At 50.9% G+C, this 10,170-nt stretch overlaps 2 protein-coding genes across 3 annotated transcripts in view; one reads left to right on the top strand and one right to left on the bottom strand.

The window, feature by feature from the left end:
• Nucleotides 1-297: 297 nt before the first annotated feature.
• Nucleotides 298-2,260, top strand: Misp3 (MISP family member 3). Its single transcript, XM_031391081.1, has 4 exons — nt 298-316; nt 695-1,302; nt 1,673-1,746; nt 1,967-2,260. Exons 2-4 carry the CDS (start codon nt 759-761, stop codon nt 1,979-1,981), a joined length of 633 nt encoding a protein of 210 aa, XP_031246941.1. The 5' UTR covers nt 298-316; nt 695-758; the 3' UTR covers nt 1,982-2,260.
• Nucleotides 2,261-7,376: 5,116 nt separating this feature from the next.
• CUNH19orf67 (chromosome unknown C19orf67 homolog) overlaps nt 7,377-10,170 on the bottom strand; it is a 3,503-nt gene continuing 709 nt past the window's right edge. The window contains exons 2-6 of one of the 2 annotated variants that reach the window (XM_031391072.1): nt 9,051-9,195; nt 8,837-8,937; nt 8,572-8,757; nt 8,059-8,193; nt 7,377-7,697 (exon numbers count right to left, since the gene is read on the bottom strand). In XM_031391072.1, the coding sequence (XP_031246932.1) occupies nt 7,523-7,697; nt 8,059-8,193; nt 8,572-8,757; nt 8,837-8,937; nt 9,051-9,195 (742 nt within the window). In that variant the 3' untranslated portion in view covers nt 7,377-7,522. The remainder of the gene's footprint in view (nt 7,698-8,058; nt 8,194-8,571; nt 8,758-8,836; nt 8,938-9,050; nt 9,196-10,170) is intronic. The other variant, XM_031391073.1, reaches the window with a different exon arrangement.

Raw genomic sequence — 10,170 nt, 5'->3', positions numbered from 1 at the left:
GAGAGAGAGAGAGAGAGAGAGAGAGAGAGAGAGCCCAAAATGCCAGCGTGGTACCAGAGGGAAAGGGCGGCACATTCAGGAGAGCCCTTTCCGAAGAAGCCGTCCCTTCAGTCAACCTGTGCTCAGGTGGCGGGAATCCGGCGAGCAGCGGAGACGCCCTGGCCCATAGGGCGGGTCCAGGGCCACTCGAATCCAACTGGCAGGTGCCAGGGGCGGTGCCCAGTGCTGCCCCCAGGGGACGTACTGGAGGCCAGAGGCGGGTCAAAGAAGAGTGCTGGCGACGCCTTAGAACCTCGGGCGGCGGCTGCAACCACAGGTACTGCGCAGGGCACCGTGTCCTACCTATCTGGGCATCTCAATCCGGCTCTGAGAACTGAAAATTTCAAAGTGCGCCGAACTCCGAACATCCATATCCTCGGGTGTCCGAGAGCGGAGTCCTGGGGTCGCCTGAAGCTTAAGACTCCGTGTTCCGGGAGCCGCAGAGCCAGGGCACCGAGGGCTGGCTGCAAGGGAGGGGGGGGGCAGTGAGGTCCTGGAAACCTCTGGAGAGGACTTGGAGAGTCCGGAGCCAGAGAGCTAGGTTCCGCAGGTGCCAGTTGAGCAGGTCACCGAGCGCCCGGGCGGTCCACGGCTGGGCCGCCTGGCACTCGGATAACGGAGCTACTGGGGCCGTTGTGCCCCTGTCTCGGCTCAGAGGCCTCCAGGTGTGTTTTTCACCGAGGCCTGCAGCATCCAAGCCAGCGCCCCCGGCATTGCCGATGGAGACGCCCATCCAGCGCGAAATCCGCCGCAGCTGCGAGCGCGAGGAGAGCCTCCGCCGGAGCCGGGGTCTGAGTCCAAGTCGCGCGGGCGACGAACTCATCGAGTTGCGCGTGCGGCCGGTGCTCAGCCGGCCCGGCTCCGGGACCCCGCTGCCGCGCGCCCTGGAGCGCGCTCGGGCGGGCGCGAAGATGCAGCGGGACATCGAACGCGAGGCTCACAGGCAGGCGGCGCTGGCGAGCCCCGCGGTTCCGGAGTCCGGCGCCCGGCGGCGGCCACAGCCGCTGGACGAACTCAAGCGCTTCTTTGAGGCTGCGGCGGAGGACGGCGCGGGCTTGCAGCGGCAGCGGGAGGCCGGAGGCCAGCTGCACCCCGCCGTTCAGGACGGCTGTCCGGTGCTGGGGCAGTTGCCGCCGCTCGATGCCCCGTCGCTGCTGGAGCAGGAGGTGCGCCGGGTGCGCGAGCGCGAGCGGGAGCTGCGGTTGCTGCGGCGCAGCATCTACGGGGCCGCCGAGGTCGAGGAGCCAGCGCCAAGCCTCACCCGTAAGTGGTCCCCCTGGGCCCTACAGCTCCAGCTGTCTCCACCTCCAGTGGTCTTTCATCTGTAAGCTTGCAGACCCTTAGCTATTCTTCTGGGGATTCACCCGTTCTTCACTCCCACACCTGGAGCGAGGACGCCCAGATCCATCAGACCTTGTCTCGGAATCTTGGCTTCTGGCTTTCTCGGGTCCTCTGTAGCATTCGGGTTCCTATCTACATTGAGTTTGCCTCACTCCTTTTCCTGAGTCCCCAGAATTGGGTGTAGGCCTCCACGGGGAGGAGGGGTGCACACCTGTATGTATTTAAGGGGTGCGGCCGTCCTCAAGCTGGCAAGAGGAGGGGCAGCCGCGGCTAAGCGTTCCTTCCCCCACAGCGCGCAGGGGAAATGGAAAGTTGGCGGTGATCTGGCCCCCGCGGAGACGGGCCTCGGAGAACGGCCTGGAGAAGGTGGGAAGCTCCCTTTCCAATGCTTGTTGCTCTCCCACCCCTCTCTGCAGCGCCTGGGTACTGGGGTGGAGGGAGAAGGTGCCTCCTGGTCCACTCGAGCGCCACTCTGACCCAAACTCCAAAGTCCCAGACTCCATCCAGAGAGTAGAGAGGAGATGGGGGCCTAGAGGCCAAACTTCTCCCTGACGGTGTTCTTTCTCTTCCCCCCTTCTCCTTGTAGGAGCGCAGACCCTGAGGCCCTCTGAAGGTCGGGACCTGCGGCCAGAAGTAACATACCCTTTGGAGAACCAGGGTAGGGTTAACCCTCCAGATCAGCAGAAGGCCTAGAGAGAAGGCCAGCTTTCTTAAATGGCAACTTGAAATCCATCCTATCCTTGATACTGACTATGACTACTGAATTAACCACCCTTTCTCCATAAAACTGCTTAGTTTTCCCTGGAAAACAGTCCACCACCGGCAAAACCTGTGAGTGAAACATAAAATAAAGTCCTCCTCCCTTTTCCTGGGCTTTAGTGCAAGCTGTTTTCTACTGGGTCCTCCTTAGTCTGGGTGGGGCAGAGGCTGGCAAGTGAAGAACGCTTGGGAAAGCGACCAGCAGATCGTACCAGAATGTTGGAATTCAAAATGCGCCCTGGTCTCCTTGTTCTGGACTGACTGCTGACCCAGGCCTGGAGGCCAGGGCCCTACTGCCCCCTGGTGGTGAGAGCGCAAAATGTTGCTCACCAGCCCACAGACTCCACTCTGGTATCCAGATATCAGTTTTTATAGGTGCCAAAAGCATTCTGTGCTAAGGACCCCGCTAGACCGAAGTGCTATGAAGTTGTATCCCCTGCTCCAGGGATATCAATAATGGTGTAAAAATACTAGGGGTGGGCTAGAGGGATGGTTTAGGGTAAAGAGTGCTTACTGTTTTTGCAAATGGCCGGAGTTCAATTCCCAGCACCTACATGGGAGGCTCACAACTGCTTATAGTTCCATCTCCAGGAGATCCGTTGTCCACTTCTCTCCTCCAGGAAAACCTGAACATACATGGCATCCATTCGCACAAAATGCACACATATACACATGAATTAAAATAAAGATAATTTTAAAGAGAGAAATATCAATGGTGGTGTTGAAGGATCAAGGACCCCACAGGTGCTCTGGTGATCACCTTTGCTTGTTTCTTTTAAAACCATAGCTTCATATACCCACATTGACCTGAAATTCCCTTTGTGGTCAAGGATGATCCAGAAAGTTCTAAAAGAACTATTTTGGATTCATGCTGTGTGTATAAGTGTTTTGTTGGTGTGTATGTGTATGTGTATGTGTGTGTGTGTGTGTGTGTGTGTAGTGTGTGTTAAGTGCCTGCACAGGTGAGAAAAAGGTCAGAGCCCTTGGAACTAGAGTTCCATGTGAGTGCTGAGAACTGAACCATGATCCCCCTAAAGTACTCTTAACTGCTAAGCAACCTCTCTTTATTTTTAATTATATGTATGTGTTTCTTGGGGGTATGTGCATGAGAGTGCAGATGTACAGGTGCCTAAGTCCAGAGAGAGTGTTAGATCTCCCTAGAGCTCGAGCTACAGACAGCAGCCATCTCTCCAGCCCCGGGAACTGTTACTAAAAGAGAGTTCAGGACTGAAGAAGTGACTCAGCAGTCAAGAGTGTTTGCTGTGTGAGGTTGAACATGCTTTAATCCTAGCAGTAAGGAGGCAGAGAAACAAGCAGATCTCCGAGTTCAAGGTCGGTTTGGTCTACAGAGCAGGTTCAGGCACAGCTAGGGTTACACAGAGAAACTCTGTCTTGGAAAAGGAAAATGCTGTCCGTTCAGATCCAGTTTTAGTTCCCAGCACGTAACTTTGGGTGGCACGTGCCACCTATAACTCCAGTTCCTGGAAATTAGACACTTTCTAGACTTTTTTGGCACCCTGGAATACACAGGTCAATACCCGAAGAGCCAGACCGTCCTGGAACCAGCCTGACATTGAACTCACAGAGATCCTCCTGCCTCTGACTCCTGAGTGCTAGGATTTTTTTTTTTTTTTTGGTTTGTTTTTGTTTTTCGAGATAGGGTTTCTTTGTGTAGCCCTGACTGTTCTAGAATTTGCTCTACATATAGATTGGGCTGGCTTCAAGGTTCACCTGCCTCTGCCTCCTGAGTGCTAAGACTAAAGGCATGTACCACCATGGCCTGGTCACATACATAATTTTTAAAAATAAAAAATCCTTTAATTGGGCGGTGGTGGCACACGCCTTTAATCCCAGCACTTGGGAGGCAGAGGCAGGCGGATTTCTGAGTTCCAGGCCAGCCTGGTCTACAGAGTGAGTTCCAGGACAGCCAGGGCTACACAGAGAAACCCTGTCTTGAAAAAACAAAAACAAAAACAAAACAAAAAGCATCCTTTAATTAAACAAACAAAAACTGTGAACAAGTGCAAAGCTCTGCACTTGAGCCAAAACAAAACTACCAACGTTTATTACGTAGCATGCTCTTCCCTTTCTAACATCTTTTGAGGCAGACTCACTGCGTTGCCCTGGCTGGCTTTGTGGATCCGGATGGCTTTGAACCTGAGACTTCCTGGTTTTGCCTCCTGCATGTTGGAATTGCAGGCCAGGTCATCATACCAGGTTTAGAAAAAAGCTTTAACAATTATTCAAGTGGGACTGGGCATAGCCACACATTTGCCTCTAAACTCAGCACTTAGGAGGTGGAAGCAGGCAGATTTCTGTAAGTTCAAGGCCAGCCTGGTCTACATAGTGAGATCCTGTTGTAGGAAAAAAAAAAAAAAAGTGGCAGTGGCCAGTCACGGGCACACTGCAAAACATGCTTCACTTCTGCTAAACACGAAACTGTATTTCACAGATGCAGGACAGTTCTTCAGCGTCTCAAAAGTGACAAGGATCAGAAAAAGTGGGACTCCAAAAACATTTTAGATTTATTGTATAGTGATAGGAATATAGCTCATTGGTAAAGTACTTGCCTGGCAAACAGGAAAGCCAGGCCAGGGTTTAATCCTGAGTTCCACCTAGACAGTGGTGGATACCCGTAACTGAAGAGATAGGGGCAGTAGGATCAGAAGTTCAAGGTCAGCCTCAGCTACACAGGGAGCTTGAGGCCAGCCTAGCTAAATAAATAAATAAATAAATAAATAAATTGAGCGGCTGAGGAGATGTCTCAGTGGGTAAAGCGCTTGTCAGGCCAGTCCGACAGCTAAAATTCAGATTCCTAGGAACCATGTGAAAAGCTGTGGCACGTGCATGTCCCCGTAGGCTCCGAATGGAAATGGGAGGCAGGAGAATCACTGGAAGTTTGTGTGCAGCCTGTCTGTAGACACAGCACAAGGCACTATTTCACAACAATGTGGAAGACCAGAGCTGACACTCAGAGTTCTCTCCCAAACCCCACATATATGCCACAGCATGTACACAGCAACATACACACTGACATACAAATAATTAAATGCTAGCATTATGGTTTAAATTTCTGACGTGTCCAGTTAAACCTCACTATGTTAATTAGGCTGGCCATGGTTAGTAGCAAGTGTCTAATGAAATACCAACAGATAAAAGAGGAGAAAGGTCCATTGGTGTTTCACTCAGGAGATGATGTTTACCTTCTTTTATTTTTAAACTAAAAAATACATGGATGTTTTGCCTGCATGTCTGTCCGTGTACCATATGCATGCCTGGTGCCTGGGGAGGGTATCACATACTATAGAAGAGGAATTATAGACGGTTGTCAACCACAGTGAGGGTGCTGGGAACTGAACCCTGATCTCCTGGGAGAGTAACACTGTTTTCACCTGCTGAGCCATCTGTCCAGTCCTTCCTTCCTCTTTGATTAGAATTAATCTGAGCCAAGCTGTGGATCAAACATTAATCACTCAACAATGGTTAGCAGAGCAATGCTTAGCAGAAGTTTCTCTCAAGAGCAAGGGCTTGGTTTGTAACCCTTAGTTAGCTCACTTTTCATATCTGTTTTTAAAGGCTTACAATAGTATGTACTAGGTGGTATCAACTGAATTACTGAAGCAGAAGGCATGGTGGAACACTCTGGAGGCTCAGGCTGGAAGTTAAGGCCAGCCTGGGCTATATACTAGGACTCCAGGTGGATTAAAAAGAAAGGTACCCAGGCAATGGTGTCACAAACCTTTAACCCCAGCACTTGGAAGAGGCAGGTGGATCCTTGATTTGAGACCAGCTTGGTCTACATAGCAAGTTCTAGGATAATGAGAGAGAAACCCTGCCTTAAAAAACAAACAAACAAACAAACAAATGGGCCGGAGAGATGGCTCAGCAGGTAAGAGCACTGACTGCTCTTCCCCGAAGGTCCTGGGTTCAAATCCCAGCAACCACTTGTTGCTCACAGCCATCTGTAATGAGATCTGACGCCCTCTTCTGGTGCACCTGAAGTCAGCTACAGTGTACTTATGTATAATAATAAATAAATCTTTGGGCCAGAGCAAGCAGAGTGAGCAGGGTTGACAGGAGCGAGCAGAGGTCCTAAAAATTCAATTCCCAACAACCACATGAAGGCTCACAACCATCTGTACAGCTACAGTGTACATAAAAGATAAATAAATTAAAAAAACAAATAAAGGAAAGAGAAAAATGTTGGCGAGATTGCTAATAAGAGCACTGTCTGCTCCCTGAGAGGACCCTAGCTCAGTTACCTGCACCTGCATGGATGCTGACAACTATCTAATTCTACACCCAGGGTATCTCTGATGCTCTCTCAAAAGCAGAGAAATAAAAAGATATAATATGTAAATATATATATTTAAAAGAGATACAGCCTCTATTCATAGCCAGCCCCAGCTGTCCTGGAACTCACTATGTAGCTCAGGCTGGGCTCCACTCACAGAGGCCCACCTGCCTCGGTTTCCCTGAGTGCTATGATTAAAGGTGTATGTTACCATGCCCAGTGTATAAACATTAGTATCACATATACACACAGGGCATGGTTCGAGGTCTCTATTTCTAGGTCTCACATTCTGACTCTGAATGTGATCGACCTCTCACTGGAGAGATTGTGGAAACTCAGAGTGACACAGGGGAGGAGGGAAGACCCCATTCCTATCCAGGGCCAGTTTTGCTCAGAAGGCCCAGGTTCGAGTCTAGGCTTGGCTTCTCAGGAAGCAGGTGGGCTCATTTCTCTCAGCTATAGTATCCTTCACCAGCCCAAGATTGATGTGGGGCTGAGAGAGCCCCTTAGGTTTCTCCAGGCACTCTTCAAGAGACAAGACAATCACCAGCTTGGCTCGGACACCCAAAAAGCGGGAAGGGAAAGTCTGATTCCACTCTGCCAACTGATATCCTGCAGTTTCCTAGGGTACATCGGGAAATGTAGTTGTGTTAAAAAAAGAAAGAAAAAAACCGGGATATGAATCACTTCCGGGTTAAAAAAAAAAAAAACCGGGCGTGGGTCTAAGTCTTCCTCCAGTGGGCCTAGAATTTTCCTACCAGAAACTTGTTTTCTGGGTTCCGGTTGCTGACGAGAGCCGCTACTTCCCTCTTTGACTCATGTGCATCTGCGCATGTGCAGCACTCTCTCCGAGGTCTGCGGACTACACTTCCCACAAGGCCACGCAGTGGGCGGGGCGCACCCACCCTCAGGGGAGGGATGCGGTGTTCACAGGACACAGAACCTCTGACCTTGCTCTTTTATTAACAGAAAAGTCTACCCGCACTTGGTGTTCGGTGGCTCACGCCGGGGCGTACTCAGTGCGGCCCGCACCTCTTCCTGCCTGGAGTTTGGGGTTGTCAGGCTCCAGCTGGCGCCTTCTCCTGGGACTCAGGATGCTGGGGCTGCCCAAGCCCCGGGCCCGGCAGCGCTAGGGGGCCGGGCGGGGCCCGCCTGGCCCGTGAGGATCTGCACCAGCAGGTCGGTGGCCAGCAAGTGCGACGGCTCCTCGAAGCCGATGGTTAGTAGCTGCTGGTAGTCCCCGGGTGGCTGTGGGCACAAAATCCTGGGGGCACAGAGACAAGCCTGGATGTGAGCACCTGCCCCTCAGCTGGGAGGGGCTTTGTTTCAACTAGGGGTGGGGGATACCCCAAGGGAAAGTTGAAGCACTGGACTTGAGGCTACTAAACACTTTTCTGGCTGTTGTCTCCCTGGGAGAGTGACTTATCTGCTCTGAAAATGTGTTTTCTTTGTGAAATCCGCATCTCTACGGATTGCTGTTTAGTCTGCATAGAGCACCCTTCAGGGCGCAGTAAAATGTGTTCTCTATTAACAGTGGAAACTTTGTCACTTGAGTTTCAGTCTTTGGTGAGGCTGTCCTACCCTCCCTCAAACTTAAGCTCGTATCACCATGACTGGGATCCTACCATGAATCAAGATCATCGTCTGCTGGTCCTAGGGGTATCCATCGGCCAATGGACCAGAGTTTCTGGATCTGGGGGCAGGAGTTGGCTGGTCCCTGGCCTGCATCCTCCCATGTATCTCGATAACACAAGAAATAGCTGAGAGGGACAGATCAGAAGGAAAAGCAGCACTTTAGGTTTTTTTCTGCTGAGGGCTTTAATTCTGGAGGTGAGGTTCACGTTCATCAGAAGTTGCCTCAAGTTCTCAGGTAGGAATGTGACTCAGTACTGAGGACTCTCCTACCTAATGGCCTAATCTGAAGAGGAGGACTTTTATTTTACCGGGAAGGTAGAGTTATGAAAACTAAGGTTGAAAGTGCTGGTCTAGCATATGCGAGGGCCTGGGTTTTACCCTATCACTGCAGAAGGCGTTCAGTTTTGTCTTGCGTTTCACTCTTTGGTGGTAGTGTATAGGCAGGCTCAAGTTGGCATTTGGTATAGGAAGGAGAGGACTTTGATTTTGACAAGGGGACTCACTAATCCACATGGGAGTCTGCTCCTTGGCTGCTGGCCTCTGTGGTGGTTTCCAGGTTCCAACGCATCTTCTTATAGAGGTATCTTGGGAAGTGACTGGCAGTGTACGCAGCTGGTGTGCAGTATCGGAAGATGGACACATCGTGGGAGGGACTAATGGAGAACCTCCCGCAGAAGAAGCAGGAGATGCTAGCAGGAGATAGGAGAGCGGACAGCAAGCTGGGCCCTGGACCCCACCACCCCACAGCCCCATTTCCTGCCCTCTTACCTCAAAGGGTTAGTTTCCTCCAGGTCCACGAACCCAAAGGAGGCATACATGAGAACTAACTGTTCCAAGCGTAGAGTTAGCTGCTGGGAGATCTCCAGCAACTGCATGGAAGGTGGGACTTCATGACCTCAGGTGGTCAGCCAGAAGCAACCCTCCTACCCCTAGGCAGAGTCTAAAGGAGAAAGGGGCCTGGAAAGAGAGCTACTGTACACACCCCCTTCCGGACCAGCTCTTGCAGGGCTCCATAGATGGGAGGGACACTCCTTGCTGCAGCCTCAAGGTACAGGAAGTAAGGTTCACACATGGTTAAGAAGGTGGGCATGGCCTTGGCTAGCTGTTCCTTCTGTACCCGGTCCCTGCTGAAGGGAGAAAGGGGCCTTCATGTGGCATCTCTTTCCTTCCATCTCTAGGTGCCCCATTGCTCACCCTCCTCCACCTGTATCCCTGGCTGAACCCTTGATAAAATTCCCTCAGTGCTGTGGCTTAGTGCTAAGAGTATTTATTTGCATAGCATGTGCCGAGCCCTGGGTTCCATTCCAACATCCCAAAATTAAACATAAAAAAAAAAGGGACTGGGAACTTAAGCCGTGTGAGAGATTGGAGCTCAGCATAGGTAAAGCTCAGCATAAGAGAAAGATTCCTGGGCTGGAGAGATGGACCAGCAGTTAAGAGCACTGACTGCTCTTCCAGAGGTCCTGAGTTCTAATCCCAGCAACCACATGGTGGCTCACAAGCATCTGTAATGAGATCTGATGTCCTCTTCTGGTGTGTCTGAATACAGGTACAATGTACTTATATATATATAATAAATAAATAAATCTTTTAAAAAGAAAGATTCTCCCCAATGTCAAGTCTTTCTCCCATCATCTTTCAGAACCACCTGCATCAGTCATTTCAAACATTTGTTAAGAGTACAGACACCTGGGCTGGAAGCACAGCTCTGTGGCAGAAGGCTTGCCTGGCACGAGGGCCTGGGTTCCATCCCCAGTGTGTTTGGAGGTATATACCACAGAGTTCTCTCAAAACTGCAGAGCGACGCTTTGAAAGCTGAGACTTGAGCAAGCCTCCCAGAGACATCACAGCCCCTTTCCACTGGTCTGGAAACTGCATTTTTCTTTGGGAGTGGAGGGTGGTTTCTCATACCAGAAGTTCTCTGGCTAGAGTTGATGCAGGTAGAATCTGGCTAGCTGACTTAAACAGGGTTTTAAAAAAATCTAAGAGAGCGTTTCAGATTTGTTAGGCAAGACTGAGGCAGGAAGGAGGCTCACCAACCAGAACGTAATGAGTCCCTCTCTCAAGAAAAAAAAAAAAATTGGCCAAACTAATCAATCAAC

This window comes from Mastomys coucha, unplaced genomic scaffold, assembly GCF_008632895.1.
Source record: "Mastomys coucha isolate ucsf_1 unplaced genomic scaffold, UCSF_Mcou_1 pScaffold22, whole genome shotgun sequence".
Classification (NCBI taxonomy): domain Eukaryota; kingdom Metazoa; phylum Chordata; class Mammalia; order Rodentia; family Muridae; genus Mastomys; species Mastomys coucha.
Note: the sequence above shows the minus strand (reverse complement) of the source record. Positions and strands in the feature narration are given on the sequence as shown.